Source organism: Somniosus microcephalus, chromosome 32 (genome assembly GCF_052327205.1).
Source record: "Somniosus microcephalus isolate GS21.2 chromosome 32, FLI_Smic_1.0, whole genome shotgun sequence".
NCBI classification, from domain to species: domain Eukaryota; kingdom Metazoa; phylum Chordata; class Chondrichthyes; order Squaliformes; family Somniosidae; genus Somniosus; species Somniosus microcephalus.
In genome coordinates, this window is record NC_141018.1 from 35,652,966 (window position 1) to 35,670,019 (window position 17,054).

A 17,054-nucleotide genomic window follows, 5' to 3' on the forward strand; every position below is an offset into this window, starting at 1 on the left:
TGTACAACTGCAGCAAGACATCCTTGTTCCTGTACTCAAACCCTCTCGCTATGAAGGCCAACATACCATTTGCCTTTTTAACCGCCTGCTGCACCTACATGCTTACCTTCAGCGACTGGTGCACAAGGACACCCAGGTCTCATTGCACTTCCCCTTTTCCCAATCTATTGCCGTTCAGATAATAATCACAGGGAGTGTTTGAGACGACCAGCATAGATGCATTTAAGGGGAAGCTGGATAAACACATGAGGGAGAAAGGAATAGAGGGAAATGTTGATGGGGTGAGATGAAGAGGGGAGGGAGGAGGCTGGTGTGGAGCATAAACAGCGGCACGGACCAGTTGGGCCGAATGGCCTGTTTCTGTAAATTCGATGTAATTCTATTAAGGTGAAGGATGTTAGTGTTCAGCGTCCAGTCACACTCACTTTCGAGCAGGGGTCACTGGATAGTGATCAAGAGCTGAAACCCTGGCCGATAACCCCCTTCCCGAGCCCGGGGACACTGAGGTCAGGTGGGAGGAGGGTCCCTGAGGTCAGGTGGGAGGAGGGTCCCTGAGGTCAGGTGGGAGGAGGGTCCCTGAGGTCAGGTGGGAGGAGGGTCCCTGAGGTCAGGTGGGAGGAGGGTCCCTGAGGTCAGGTGGGAGGAGGGTCCCTGAGGTCAGGTGGGAGGAGGGTCCCTGAGGTCAGGTGGGAGGAGGGTCCCTGAGGTCAGGTGGGAGGAGGGTCACTGAGGTCCTCTCTCCCGGTTGAGAGCAGTTAACTGAGACCAGGGGTAGAAGCAGTGCCCATCTCAGGCAGTGATGCGATCTAACTGGTCACCGATGAAGCTCAGCCAGGCTGTTCCATTTAGGAGCTGATTAACAGCTCAACCTTCAACTCAGAGACCCAGGTGTCAGCTGTGGCTCAGCTGGTAGCACTCTCGCCTCTGAGTCAGAGGGTTTGTGAGTTACAAAGCCCTCTAAAAACTAAGCTAACACTCCAGGGCAGTACTGAGTGAGCGCCGCACTGTCGGAGGGGCAGTACTGAGGGAGCACCGCACTGTCGGAGGGGCAGTACTGAGGGAGTGCTGCACTGTCGGAGGGGCAGTACTGAGGGAGTGCTGCACTGTCGGAGGGGCAGTACTGAGGGAGTGCTGCACTGTCGGAGGGGCAGTACTGAGGGAGTGCTGCACTGTCGGAGGGGCAGTACTGAGGGAGTGCTGCACTGTCGGAGGGGCAGTACTGAGGGAGTGCTGCACTGTCGGAGGGGCAGTACTGAGGGAGTGCTGCACTGTCGGAGGGGCAGTACTGAGGGAGCGCCGCACTGTCGGAGGGGCAGTACTGAGGGAGCGCCGCACTGTCGGCGGGGCAGTACTGAGGGAGTGCTGCACTGTCGGAGGGGCAGTACTGAGGGAGCACTGCACTGTCGGAGGTGCTGTCTTTCGGATGAGACATTAAACCGAAGCCCCGTCTGCCCTCTCAGGTGGATGTAAAGGATCCCAAGGCAATATTTCGAAGAAGAGCAGGGGAGTTCTCCCCGGTGTCCTGGGGCCAATATTTATCCCTCAACCAACATCACTAAAAACAGATTAACTGGTTATTTAACTGATTGATGTCAGTGGGAACTTGCTGTGAGCAAACTAGCTGCCATTTTTGTCTACATTACAACATTTAAAAAGACCATTGGGACGTCCTGAGGATGTGAAAGGCGCTATAGAAATGCAAGTCTTTCTTTCACTTACCTGAAAAAGAACTCTCAGAGCAGGCGAATCATCTTCACTCTGTAACAAATCCCACAGGACTGGCTGTGGAGAGAAAGCAATCAAGGTTATGTCAGTATTTACCTGATAGAGATTCTTAATCAGTAATTAGATTTTCTCCCCCTAGTTTTCGCCTCTGCTGAAGGCACCGGGGATGCCGTTCCTTGTCTACAAGCAGTCCGTTGATACCTCATTCTTCAGGTGTAAGACTAGACAGTGAGCATTGCCAGACTATTTGGCTGCAGGAGGCCTCACAGCTGAGCCTATACCGATGGTTCCTGCTGCAAAGTGCGTGTGCACGAACGTCAGGCGCGAACAGGATTGTGCTCAGCAGTGATTCCCCCCACCCCACGGTCGAATTTCATGCCAACACACGCCGCCTATGTTCACACATAAAACTTTAACTCTTGGGAAAGGTACTGGAGGGACAGCTGGGTCCCCAGACCCCAGCGTGGATCAGTGCCTTTGGAAAGAGCAGGGTGTTAGTGACAAAGTTACCAGCATTGCGCGTACACGTCTTTCAGGTGAGACGTTAAACCGAGGCCCCGTCTGCTCTCTCAGGTGGGCGTCAAAGATCCCATGGCCACTATTTCGAAGAAGAGCAGGGAGTTCTCCCCAGTGTCCTGGGGTCAATATTTATCCCTCAACCAACATCACTAAAAACAAATTATCTGCTCGTTGCTGTTTGTGGGAGCTTGCTGTGCACAAATTGGCTGCCGTGTTTCCTAAATTACAACAGTGACTACACTTATAAGAGTAGTTAATTGGCTGTAAAGCGCTCTGGGCCGTCCTGAGGTTGTGAAAGGCGCTATAGAAATGAAAGTTCCTTCTTTCTTTCTCTCGTAGACAATCAGCATTTATATCTCGCATGGGTAATGGGAGGGAAACATCAATAAATGCTTCACACCTTGTTATAAATCTCCATCAAGAAACTACTCATGAAATAACGCTGGACGGCCAGCTGGTGGCGCCGTCCAAGGAGTATAAATACTCGGGCGTGGGCCCCAGCTTGCCCAGGGACATTTTGTAAGACAAGGAACTAGTGAAGTACAACTAGACCTCCATGTTCTGAAACAAGTTGATTAAAGCCTTGCTTTATACTCAAACCAAGTGCGTAGTGAGTTTTATTACGTCACACCTCAGAAAATTACCGGTCTAATCTTTTGTGCAAACACCATCATCCTGCAGCTAATCTAAATTCAAAGACTTTATTCTGCGAAATTGTGGCACACTTCCTGGGGTATTGTTGGTTGTGGCTGTGGTGAAGGTGAGCTAGCCGGTGAGGGGACTCATTAATTGTACATCTCACGGCCCGAGCTTATTGAAAGTTCGTCAAATATCACAATTTGTTTCAAGCTTTAGTTCATTTTTGTTAAAATCTCTCCAAACCTTTTTAAAAAAATCTACGGAATGAATGCCTGTGTCTGCCAGCTTCCCCACAAGCTGAACATGGACCTGGGGGGCTGACGTATAATGTTCAAATCCCTGTTCCCATTAATTCCTATATAACGTGCTGCTGCGAATTGATCTTGAGGTTGTGATTTAGGATCTCACAGATTCTTACAGCACAGGAGGAGGCCATTCGGCCCATCGTGCCTGTGCCGGCTCTTTGAAAGAGCTCTCCAATTAGTCCCACTCCCCTGCTCTTTCCCCAGAGCCCTGCAAATTTTTCCTTCTCAAGTATTTACCCAATTCCCTTTTGAAAGTTACTGTTGAATCTGCTTCCACCGTCCTTTCAGGCAGCGTGTTCCAGATCACAACAACTCGCTGCGTAAAAACAATTCTCCTCATCTCCCCTCTGGGTCTTTTGTCAATTATCTCAAATCTGTGTCCTCTGGTTACCGACCCTCCTGCCAGTGGAAATTATTTCGCCTTATTTACCCCTCATAATATTAAACCTCCCCTTAACCTTCTCTCCTCTAAGGGGAACAATTCCAGCTTCTCCAGTCTCTCCGCATGACTGAAGTCCCTCATCCCTGGTACCATTCTGGTCAATCTCCTCCGCACCCTCTCCGAGGTCTTGACATCCTTCCTAAAGTGTGGGGTTCAGACATGGACTCAATACTGCAGCTGAGGCCGAACCTCTTTTGGAAGATATTTCTCAACCTATGAGACAACTGTACCGTCAAATTCAACCAGGACAAATCAGGACCAAGGGTGAAAATGGGATTAACTACCCTGGGTTTCGGGGCCTTGATAGCTGGGACTCAAGGAGCTTTGCTCCAATGGTACTCTTCTGAAGAATCTGACTGGAATCAGTGTTGACAATTGGTTGATAATTATCCTCCAAATCCAGTTGGACCTGAGCTGCAATATTGTGTCCAATTCTGGGCACCGCACTTTAGGATGGATGCCAAGGCCTTGGAGAGGGTGTGGAGGAGATTTACCAGAATGGTACCAGGGATGAGGGCCTTCAGGTACATGGAGAGACTAGAGAAGCTGGGATTGTTCTCCTTACAGCAGAGGAGGTTAAGGGGAGATTTAATAGAGGTAGCACTGAGGTGGTAGTTTGGACACCCTTGCTCCACCCTATTGCTTACACTGAAGCAGTTCAGAAGGTCCTTTTTAAGGGCTCCATTTGTCTCCTCCATCAAGTAGCTGTCAATCGTCTGTAAAATACTGATAGACGCGTTGGGGTTGAAAGACGCCCAGAATGAAGCATTGTCCGACAAGCTGGAGAGAAGAATGGCTTCACTCAAAACCTGTTGCACCTCCTCCTCACTGCGATCGAGGCTAGAAAAATCCAGGATGTAGTCAAAGACTCGGAGAATATAGTTGGCGTTGGAAATCCAACTGAAGGCCTGGTCATCACATTGATTAAAACGGTCGAGCAGGTCCATCAGGAAAGCCGTTGGATTTTTACAAAGCTGAGTTGTGTTGAAGCTCAAAGGTATTGGAAGCATGTCCAGCAAATGTCGGACAAAACACTTCTCATCCTGTGGTGCGCTGGAGGCCGTGCAGTAATTTACAATCCAAGGGTGTGTCTGTAAGATTGAATAGTAAAGAGTAGCGTTTCGGCAAATGACCTCCTTTAACCCCTCACTGTCCTGATCTTTGCAGGTCGCTAGGAGGCGCCCATTGACGAACATCTCGTATGACCATGTTTTGTAATCACACAATAACGGTTGGTTTCCAACAATTAAAGACTTCAGCTCCCTTTTCAGTTGATCAAGCAGGTTGCAAAAATGGATTATCCAGGACAGGGTCCGATCATCGACCTTCAGAGATGCTCCATTGGTGCAAATATTGTGGATGCACTCCTGCAAATCTTGGACGGTGACATTTGAAATCTCAAACAAGCGCTGGCACTCATTGGTTGAAACGCGCGGCTCCTTTGAGCCACTGTACAGGTGTGCACAGAGGCGACCAACCCAGCCACTGCTTCCAGTCTGATTCAGCAGGAAAGGACCATTGGAACAAAGCACCTTGATGTGCCCAACACCAAGGTGAAGGATGCATCCCTGAACCTCATCCAGATCAATATTCGTACTCTCAAACATTCGCTCACATTTGCTATTGACCATACTTGCTCCTTCTGAGTTACTAGATAACCACGAGCAGAACTGGTTAATCCAGGTCTCGTTCACACCTAGATTTTTCAGTAACCTCCTTTGGGAACAAAAGTGGTTGATGTAATCAGTACCATTCTTATCACCCGCCATCAAAGAGCTCACTTCCATTCTCAGTCCATTTAGTTGACTGCAAAGATTAATGATAAACCTCTTATCTCCAACCACATTCTTCAGGACGGTTTCATTGGAGCAAAGCTCCTGGATGTAAGCTGTACTATTGGGCAGAACACATTTCTGGATATCTTCTGGGCCTATGCTTGCATTGGCGGACAACCTGCCGCAATTACTGGCGGAGATCCCAACTTTCCTTGAGCCACTCTGCAGCCCGGTACAGAGCTGGAGGATCCAAGGTTGGTTGAAGTCCTGCTGGCTCAGCAGGGAGACGTTGCTGCAGACAGTGGAGTTGAACTCTGAGGTGTAAAACTGCTTGCAGACCTGAACCCAGTAAAGATTCTCCTCCACCACGGAAAGGTACCAGGCAGCATCTGAGCAGGTAGCTCGGAGGTCGGGGGGTGGGCGGGTCGCGTCTGTGGTCTGGTTCAAGAGGTTGCAGTACAGGTAGACCGTGAAGTTGGAGATCCCTGGTAGCTCGGGCATAGAGTCATTGCAGGCGGCCTCCAGGATGCCCGCGTGAGAAAAGTCATTCTCATCTTTACCAGCCGCCACAGATCTCTTGGAGACTTTACGGGAATCTCTCCGCGCGTCTCGGACTTTGTCACCTGACCGGCTGCAGGATAGAAAAGGCGTTTCCGTCAAAACTCCTCGGGAGCTGAATCCCAGTATTGGAGTATTCCAGGAGATGTTGTTCCTGATCCCCCTAGATTTGAAATAATAAAACAACCAGAGAGACAGATTGTGATATCCTGGAGGGAAACGGTGAGGGGTGTCTATGCAATGGACTCCTCTGTGGGTCAACGTGAATGATTTGCATATGCAAATGACATGCACAAGATTACAATGGAGTCAAAAGCAAGAGACAAATGGGGTATATTTTCTTCCATTCATAAATGTTAGCAAGCAAAAGTCAATGAAAGAAGGAAAATATACCCTCAAAAACATTAACACACATAGTAAAAGATGTTCACTAACTCCAACCTTAAAATACCCGCCCAAAAAGCTCCACGATCTTAAACAAGAACCCTAAAGACCTGAAACTGGTATTGGGTGGGTAGCCATGTCCTGTTCACTGAGGTTTCTTACTTATTCTTAATATCACTCATGGCTCAGTGGGCAGCACTCTCGCCTCTGGGTCAGAAGATCGTGGGTTCAAGTCCCACTCCAGAGACATGTGCACAAAAATCCAGGCTGACACTCGCAGTGCAGTACTGAGGGAGCGCCGCACTGTCGGAGGGGCAGTACTGAGGGAGCGCTGCACAATCGGAGGGGCAGTGCTGAGGGAGCGCCGCACTGTCATAGGGGCAGTACTGAGGGAGCGCTGCACTGTCGGAGGGGCAGCCCTGAGGGAGCGCCGCACTGTCGGAGGGTCAGTACTGAGGGAGCGCCGCACTGTCGGAGGGGCAGTACTGAGGGAGCGCCGCACTGTCGGAGGGGCAGTACTGAGGGAGCGCCGCACTGTCGGAGGGGCAGTACTGAGGGAGCGCCGCACTGTCAGAGATGCCGTCTTTCGGATGAGACGTTAAACCGAGGCCCTGTCTGCTCTCTCGGGTGGACGAAAAAGATCCCGTGACATTATATCGAAGAAGGGCAGGGGAGTTCTCTCTGGTGTCCTGGGCCAATATTTATCCCTCAACCAACATCACTAAAACAGATGATCTGGTCATTTTCACATTGCTATTTGTGGGAGCTTGCTGTGCACAAATTGGCTGCCGCATTTCCTACATTACAACAGTGACTACACTTCAAAAAGTACTTCATTGGCTGTAAAGCGCTTTGGGATGTCCTGAGGTCGTGAATGGCGCTATAGAAATGCAAGTCTTTCTTTTCTCTCCCCTGCACCACTGGTTAAGGCTGTGATCTAAATAATTTTCTTTCTGAGGACACGACTGTGCTGCTGGACTGAACTGTTTCCCCCTGGCCTCTCGAAGCCTGATATTAGCTCCGGTCCCCGAGCAATGCAGCGCCCGTCATTTGGTGAAACATCCTAAGGTGCTTCACTGCAGGAAGGGGGGAGGTGCCAAGGAAGGAACTGCCGGTTTCGAGGAGGTTTATGAAAGTAGTGCGGGATTACAAATACAATCCTAAACTACAAGGACATGGAGCTTGAAGGTTCTGTCTCCGACACAGAAGTGCCAGGCAATGACTATCTCCAACAAGCGAGAGTCTAACCACCTCCCCTTGACATTCAACGGCATTACCATCGCCGAATCCCCCACCATCAACATCCTGGGGAACACCATTGACCAGAAACTTAACTGGACCAGCCACATAAATACTGTGGCAACAAGAGCAGGTCAGAGGCTGGGTATTCTGTGACGAGTGTCTCACCTCCTGACTCCCCAAAGCCTTTCCACCATCTACAAGGCACAAGTCGGGAGTGTGATGGAATACTCTCCACTTGCCTGGATGAGTGCAGCTCCAACAACACTCAAGAAGCTCGACACCACCCAGGACAAAGCAGCCCGCTTGATTGGCACCCCATCCACCACCTTAAACATCGACTCCCTCCACCACCAGCGTACCGTGGCTGCAGTGTGCACCATCTACAAGATGCACTGCAGCAACTCGCCAAGGCTTCTTCGGCAGCACCTCCCAAACCCGCGACCTCTTCCACCTAGAAGGACAAGGGCAGCAGGCGCATGGGAACACCACCACCTCAAAGTTCCCCTCCAAGACACACACCATCCTGACTTAGAAATATATCGGCCGTTCCTCCATCGTCGCTGGGTCAAAATCCTGGAACTCCCTCCCTAACAGCGCTGTGGGAGCACCTTCACCACACGGACTGCAGCGGTTCAAGAAGGCGGCTCACCACCACCTTCTCTGGGGCAATTAGGGATGGGCAATAAATGCTGGCCTTGCCAGCGATGCCCACATCCCATAAAAACAAATTTTTTAAAAGTGGAGCGGGGAGAAGGGGGTACATAGTCATTCGGCCCATCAGGGATGTTACTGATTACCACAGCCTGGCCTGGATTTAGGCCAGACCCTGGAGTGAAAACCCTGCGTTTGTTGTCCTTTAGTGTTTCGAGTTTCTCATTTCAGCGGATCTCATTTTTCTGGCTTCAAAGCTGCCATGGAGTATCTGGGTGGAGGGAGCACGAACGGTTTTGCTGGGGAGGCTGAGTGGATGGGCAGGTCAAGTTCAAAAAAAGAAGCTAAACTGTGGTTAAACCCCAGGAGTAAACTTACCATAAAAGAAGTTGTCTTAGATCCCCTGTAAGAAAGGAGAGATATTTAAAACTTTGGTCGCTCTGATTTCCCATATCATAAAATATTCAAACGTACATTGATTGGAATATTGAACCAAGGAAAGGATGCAGCAAATATTCCCTAGAATGATACTGGGAATGAGAACATATAGTTATGAAGAAAGGATCAAAAATTAGGGCTTTTTTTTTTTTACAGACAGGAAAGGTTAAGATGGGATCTAATAGAGGTTATTAAAAGTTTTGCAGAGACCAAACAGTGAAAGATTATTTCCACTGTTTGGTGAATCGGCAACAAGAAGGCACACATTTAGGAATATCAGAGACTTGAGGCCATAATCCAGGCTGACAATCCCAGTGTAGTACTGAGGGCGTGCTGCACTGTCGGAGGTGCCGCCCTGTCGGATGAGACGTTAAACCGAGGTCCCGTCTGCCCTCTTGGGTGGATGTTAAAGTTCCCACGGCCACTATTTTCCGGTGTCCTGGGGCCAATATTTATCCCTCAACCAACATCACTAAAAAAAACAGATTATCTGGTCATTATCACACTGCTGTTGTGGGATCTTGCTGTGCGTAAATTGGCTGCTGCGTTTCCCTACATTACAACAGCGACTACACTTCAAAAAAAAAAGTACTTAATTGACTGTAAAGGTCATGAAAGGCGCTACATAAATGTAAGTCTTTCCTTCATGAGAAGAACGATTCGGAAAATTAGAGAAAATGTTTTCATAAAGTGGGTTATTAAAACACAGAATGCTTTACCACAAGGGGCTAGTGAGGCAGAGACTAGATTATTTAAAAGGGAATTGGATAAAAGAACAGAAAAGGATATGGGGAAAGAGTAAGGAAATGCAATTGGAGCAGAGAGATCGCCGGAAAGATAGGCAAAAAGGAAAGGGAGGTGGGGTAGCATTACTGGTTAAAGAATGGGTTAATACAATTGTAATGAAGGATATTAGCTCTGATGATGTGGAATCTGTATGGGTAGAATTGAGAAATACCAAGGGGAAAAAAACATTAGTGGGAGTGGTATATAGACCTCCCAACAGTAAGGCGGAGGTTGGGGATGGCATTAAAAGAAAATTAAAGAAGCGTGCAATAAGGGCACAGCAGTCATCATGGGTGACTTTAATCTACATATGGATTGGGCCAACCAAATTAGTAACAATACTGTGGAGGAGGAATTCCTGGAGTGTTTACGGGATGGTTTCCTGGACCAATATGTCGAGGAACCAACCAGAGATCAGGCCATCTTAGACTGGGTATTATGTAACGAGAAAGGATTAATTAGCAATCTTGTTGTACGAGGCCCCTTGGGTCGGAGCGATCATAATATGATCGAATTCTTCATTAAGATGGAGAATGAAGTAGTTGACTCGGAGACTAAGGTCCTCAATTTAAATAAAGGAAACTACGATGGTCTGAGGAGCGAGTTGGGTAGGATTGATTGGGGAATGGCACTCAAAGGGTTGACAGTGGATAGGCAATGGCAAACATTCAAAGACCGAATGGATGAGCTACAGAATTTGTTCATCCCAGTTTGGCATAAAAATAAAACAAAAAGGTGACTCAACCGTGGCTAACAAGGGAAATTAGGGATAGCATAAGATCCAAGGAGAGGACATATAAATTGGCTAGAAAAAGCAATAATCCTGAGGATTGGGAGCAGTTTAGGAGTCAACAAAGGAGGACAAAGGGATTAATTAAGAAAGGGAAAATAGAATATGAGAGTAAGCTATCAGGGAACATAAAAACTGACTGTAAAAGCTTTTATAGATATGTGAAGAGAAAAAGATTGGTGAAGTCAAGCGTAGGTCCCTTACAGTCAGAATCAGGGGAATTTATAATGGGAAACAAGGAAATGGCAGACCAACTAAATACATACTTTGGTTCTGTCTTCACAAAGGAGGACACAAATAACCTCCCAGAGATGCTGGGGAACATAGGGTCTAATGAGAGGGAGGAACTGAAAGAAATCAGTATCTGTAGGGAAATGGTGTTAGGAAAATTGATGGGACTGAAGGCCGATAAATCCCCAGGGCCTGATGGTCTACATCCCAGGGTACTTAAGGAAGTGGCCCTAGAGATAGTAGATGCATTGCTGGTCATCTTCCAGAACTCGACAGACTCTGGAACAGTACCCATGGATTGGAGGGTAGCTAATGTTACCCCACTATTCAAAAAAGGTGGTAGAGAAAAAGCGGGGAATTATAGGCCGGTAAGCCTGACATCGGTAGTGGGGAAAATGCTAGAGTCCATTATAAAAGATGTAATAGCAGAGCACTTGGAAAGCAGTGACAGGATCGGACAAAGTCAACATGGATTTACAAAAGGTAAATCATGCTTGACTAATCTACTGGAATTTTTTGAGGATGTAACTGGTAAAATAGATAAGGGAGAACCAGTGGATGTGGTGTATTTGGACTTTCAGAAGGCTTTCGATAAGGTCCCACATAAGAGATTAGCATGCAAAATTAAGGCACAAGGGATTGGGGGCAAGGTATTGACTTGGATAGAGAACTGGTTGGCGGACAGAAAGCAAAGAGTTGGAATAAACGGGTCATTTTCAGAGTGGCAGGCAGTGACTAGTGGGGTACCGCAAGGATCGGTCCTAGGACCCCAGCTGTTCACAATATATATTAATGATCTGGACGAGGGAATTGGATGTAATATCTCCAAATTTGCAGACGACACAAAGCTGGGTGGGAGGGTAAGCTGTGAGGAGGATGTCGCGAAACTCCAGTATGATTTGGACAGGTTGGGTGATTGGGCAGAAACATGGCAAATGCACTATAATGTGGATAAATGTGAGGTTATCCACTTTGGTGGCAAAAACAGGAAGGCAGATTATTATTTGAATGGCAATAGATTGGGAGAAGGGGAAGTGCAAAGAGACCTGGGTGTTATTGTGCACCAGTCGCTGAAGGTAAGCATGCAGGTGCAGCAGGCGGTTAAGAAGGCAAATGGTATGTTGGCCTTCGTAGCAAGAGGGTTCGAGTACAAGAACAAGGATGTCTTGCTGCAGTTGTACAGGGCCTTGGTGAGACCACACCTTGAGTATTGTGTGCAGTTTTGGTCACCTTACCTGAGGAAGGACGTTCTTGCCATGGAGGGAGTGCAGCGAAGATTCACCAGGCTGATACCTGGGATGGCAGGAATGACGTACGAGGAGAGATTGTGTCGATTGGGCTTATACTCACTGGAGTTTAGAAGATTGAGAGGGGATCTCATCGAAACCTATAAAATTCTGTCAGGTCTGGACAGACTAGATGCAGAAAGGATGTTTCTGATGGCCGGGGAGTCCAGAACCAGGGGTCATAGTCAAAGGATAAGGGGTAAGCCATTTAGGACAGAAATGAGGAGGAATTTCTTCACCCAGAGAGTGGTGAACCTGTGGAATTCTCTACCACAGAGGGCGGTGGAGGCCAGTTCATTAAATATATTCAAGAAAGAGTTGGATGTGTTTCTTGAGGCTAAAGGGATCAAGGGATATGGGGAGAAGGCAGGGACAGGGTACTGAATTTGGATGATCAGCCATGATCTCATTAAATGGCGGAGCAGGCTCGAAGGGCCGAATGGCCTTCTCCTGCTCCTATCTTCTATGTTTCTATGTCCGTGCTGTAATTTCTATTATTCTATAAAAACATAACCTCTGCTGAAACACCACTTACCCACAGAACATTTTCCATCATGGTCTGATTGCGGGATTCCAATAACGGACGAAACTTCATTTACCAGGGAGCCCGTCATTCGTGACACTTTCCTCTTAAAGTTCGTGTAGACGGATGACCCGACCTTTCGTACAATGTTCTGTCTGAGTTCTTCCAGGCCATCCCACAGGGCTTCCTCGGCCCACGCGTTTTGGGATCGATTGGCCGAATGCGTCCCCTCTGACCCGCTCCTCCTGCTGCTGGGCTTCGAAAGAATCTGAAACAGACTCTGCACACTGTTGACGCTTTTCACCGGGTTTGAGCTTTGCGGGCCGGGATTCCCAAAGCTCCCGGATTCCGGAGGCTTGTTCCATGGTCGGAATCTTTCATTTCTAGGAGGTGGACCGTTGGACTGAAAATTGACCACTGACTTCCAGTTGGTCTGGTCAAACAACTTGCCTAGACTTTCAAGCCAATCCATATAGATGCCACAATCACTCTGCCCTGTTAAGGAACAGATTAACTCCTGAATACCAGCACTGGCTTGTCCATAAGTCCCACTTAATAATGTTTGGGAGACCATCTCAATCAAATCAACAATGACCTCCCAGTTCTGCTTTTGGAAAAACCAACTGAAGAGCTGATGCTCAGTGAAAAAGTCCAAGACGCTTTGCAGAAATTCTATCAGGCTGTCCAAGTTCCTGCTGGCCCGCAAAGATACAAAGAGGTCCTTCAGTTCGAGGGTGGCCCTGGGTGGAGAGCCAACCTCCACTCCCTCAGAGTCGAGAACATTCAACGCGAGGCTTTCGTCCGCCGGATCCTGGAGCTCGTTGTTTTGTAAATATAACGAGATGTTGTACAGAAATGCGGAGAGTTTCTTGCTGTCCAGCGTACGTTGGGTGAGAAAAGAGGGCAGATTTCTTTGCGGTAAAGTGCTCAAAGTTCTGAGTCCGCCCATTAGACTGGAGACCACAGAATGGATCCTTTGGGAATCTCTGGTGCCCGACTTTGCATGGACGGGGATCGGTTCCGTTTCTCCTTCTCTATCTCCTCCTCCGAATAAACGTGCAACATCTTTTAACACTTCCATGTACTGCTCAATCTTGTTACCTGCAAAATCAGCACCGAGCACTTAGTGTATGACTAAGGTGGGCACGGCCATCCAAACACCTCAACACTGCTTTCACCTTTCAGTCCAGTCCATCCTTCATTTGACAAAGGAGCCCATTGTTCAAAGAACATGCGATGCTGGGCGTTATTATTGTATTTTCCCCATCCCAGATTTACCCCCCGCCAGCCCCTTCCTGATTCTAGCTTGGTCAGAGTTCCACAAACGCTGGCCATCATTTGATACGCCACCCCAGCCATCTTTCCAGACTGATACCTGGGATGGCAGGAATGACGTATGAGGAGAGATTGGGTCGATTAGGCTTATATTCGCTAGAGTTTAGAAGAATGAGAGGGGATCTCATTGAAACTTATAAAATTCTAACAGGACTAGGCAGACTAGATACAGGAAAGATGTTCCCGATGGCGGGGGAGTCCAGAGCCAGGGGTCACAGTCTAAGGATAAGGGGTAAGCCATTTAGGACAGAGATGAGGAGGAATTTCTTCACCCAGAGAGTGGTGAACCTGTGGAATTCTCTACCACAGAAGGCAGTTGAGGCCAATTCATTGAATATATTCAAGAAGGAGTTGGATATATTTCTTAAGGCTAAAGGGATCAAGGGATACGGGGAGAAGGCAGGGACAGGGTACTGAATTTGGATGATCAGCCATGATCTCATTGAATGGCGGAGCAGGCTCGAGGGGCCGAATGGCCTACTCCTGCTCCTATCTTCTATGTTTCTATGATTCTCCAGGTACGAGCCTGAACCATAACCATCAACGGGCAATTTGACCATGGGAGGCAGCACAGCCCAGCCTGATCCTGTTTCGCATGCTATCCGATGCAGTTTGATATGTGGATAGCAATCAGGAGAGCCAACCCTGGCTTCACTTGTTTCCCCTCCCGAATTCAGGGGCATTGGTGTCAGCCGGGGCTCAGTGGGCAGCACTCTCGCCTCTGGGTCTAGAAGGTCATGGGTTCAAGTCCCACTCCAGAGACTTGAGCCCAAAATCCAGGCTGACACTCCCAGTGCAGTGCTGAGGGAGTGCCGCACTGTCGGAGGTGCCGTCTTTCGGATGAGACGTTAAACCGAGGCCCCGTCTGCTCTCTTGGGTGGACGTAAAAGATCCCAGGGCCACTATTTCGAAGAGGAGCAGGGGGGTTCTCCCCGGTGTCCTGACCAATATTTATCCCTCAATCAACATCACTAAAACAGATTATCTGGTCATTATCACATTGCTGTTTGTGGGAGCTTGCTGTGCGCCAACTGACTGTCATGTTTCCTACATTACAACAGTGACTACACTTCAAAAAGTACTTCATTGGCTGTAAAGCGCTTTGGGACGTCCTGAGCTGGTGAAAGGCGCTATAGAAATGCATGTCTTTCTTTTCTCTGAAGCCAACCCAGCAGAGCACCAGCAGCTTAACATAGAAACACAGAAGATAGGAGCAGGAGTAGGCCATTCAGCCCCTCGAGCCTGCTCCGCCATTCAATGAGATCATGGCTGATCATCCAAATTCAGTACCCTGTCCCTGCTTTCTCCCCATACCCCTTGATCCCTTTAGCCTTAAGAAATATATCTAACTCCTTCTTGAATATATTTAATGACTTGGCCTCAACTGCCTTCTGTGGTAGAGAATTCCACAGGTTCACCACTCTCTGGGTGAAGAAATTCCTCCTCATCTCTGTCCTAAATGGCTTACCCCTTATCCTTAGACTGTGACCCCTGGTTCTGGACTCCCCCGCCATCGGGAACATCCTTCCTGCATCTAGTCTGTCTAGTCCTGTTAGAATTTTATAAGTTTCGATGAGATCCCCTCTCATTCTTCTAAACTCCAGCGAGTATAAGCCCAATCGACCCAATCTCTCTTCATACGTCATTCCTGCCATCCCAGGTATCAGCCTGGTGAATCTTCGCTGAACTCCCTCCATGGCAAGAACATCCTTCCTCAGATAAGGCGACCAAAACTGCACACAATACTCAAGATGTGGTCTCACCAAGGCCCTGTATAACTGCAGCAAGACATCCTTGTTCCTGTACTCGAACCCTCTCGCTACGAAGGCCAACATACCATTTGCCTTCTTAACCGCCTGCTGCACCTGCATGCTTACCTTCAGCGACTGGTGCACAAGGACACCCAGGTCTCGTTGCACTTCCCCTTCTCGCAATCTATTGCCGTTCAGATAATAATCTGCCTTCCTGTTTTTGACACCAAAGTGGATAACCTCGCATTTAGCCACGTTATACTGCATCTGCCATGCTTCTGCCCAATCACCCAACCTGTCCAAATCATACTGGAGTTTCTCGGCATCCTCCTCACAGCACACACGCCCACCCAGCTTTGTGTCGTCTGCAAACTTGGAGATATTACATCTAGTTCCCTCGTCTAGATCATTAATATATATTGTGAATAGCTGACACCAGCTAACTCAGCACTGACTGGCTCGAAAACCTGGGCCTGCTGGTCTGTGCGACCCTGGACGGTGCCTTTAATAACTAGGCCATCGTGGGAAGCCTTGCACTCAGCATTTCAGACTGAAACCTGATAAAGTCGTTGAATCGCAAACTCATACCTGTGCCGTGTGGGGTGGCCAGCAGCACCAGGGTTACCACCAAGGGGAGTGGGGCTGCCATTGCTCCTGGTGAATGGGGGACACTCCCCTCCGGGGAAATCTGGCCCTCAGTCCACGGGTCTCATGTCGTCCCAGCGCGAGCACTGATCCTACTCGTGACCTGCTGTATTGCGGCTGTACAGAAACAACACGATTCAGTGCTGACATTCTAGACATGTGTACTCTCAGCTGCATGACTGCATCACAATGCTTCAAACATATCGGTCAAGGTCTCAGATTCCACCGCCGAAACTGCACAGATTGGGATTAATCACCATTTAACATACTCTTCTAACTCTTGCCCAAAGAAACAGGAGCTGTGCTCCTTAGCTCACACATTTAACAGCTCGCTAGAGTCCGGGATTGGTCCCATGGACTGGGGTGAGCGAGGTCCCTGTGGTGCCTACATTCATTGTGTATTAAATTATGAGGGGCCAAGATAGAATGGATAGGAAGGACCTTAGCAGAAAGGTCAATAACCAGGGGGCAGAGATTTAAAGTAATTGGTAGAAGGATTAGAGGGGAGTTGAGGAGAACTTTTTTCACCCGGGGGGTGGTGGGGGTCTGGAACTCACTGCCTGAAAGGGTGGTCGAGGCAGAAACCCTCATCACATTTAAAAAGTACTTGTATATGCACTTGAAGTGCCGTAACCTACAGGGCTACGGACCAAGAGCTGGAGAGTGGGATTGGGGTGGAGAGCTCTTTGTCGGCCGGCACGGACACGATGGGCCGAATGGCCTCCTTCTGTGCCGTAAATTTCTATGATTCAAAAAAGGAAACCAGGCAGAACCGAGAAATGACTTGGATTCTAGACCAGTTGCTAGATGGGATCATTAGAGACACTGGGGTAGATCCTAACTGTGTGTGATGGTAAAGAGCGGGTGATAGCGAGTCGGCAGCCCATCTTACATCTCCTCCCCTCCCACCCCTGTTGACTTCAGTGGGGAGAGATGGAAAACGGGCAGCCGATTGGCTATCGCCCGATTTACACCATCGCGCAAAGTCAAGATCGAGCCCACTCTGACAGAGAAGGGGTTATTGGAGGC

At 48.5% G+C, this 17,054-nt stretch overlaps 1 protein-coding gene across 1 annotated transcript in view; it reads right to left on the minus strand.

Moving 5' to 3' along the window:
* The window catches only part of LOC147097417 (stereocilin), a 74,240-nt gene extending 58,211 nt beyond the window's left edge, over positions 1–16,029 (minus strand). The window contains exons 1-5 of the mRNA XM_085972027.1: positions 15,969–16,029; positions 12,307–13,395; positions 8,619–8,643; positions 4,278–6,126; positions 1,720–1,782 (exon numbers count right to left, since the gene is read on the minus strand). Of these exons, the coding sequence (XP_085828153.1) occupies positions 1,720–1,782; positions 4,278–6,126; positions 8,619–8,643; positions 12,307–13,395; positions 15,969–16,029 (3,087 nt within the window). The remainder of the gene's footprint in view (positions 1–1,719; positions 1,783–4,277; positions 6,127–8,618; positions 8,644–12,306; positions 13,396–15,968) is intronic.
* Between the last annotated feature and the right edge of the window lie 1,025 nt (positions 16,030–17,054).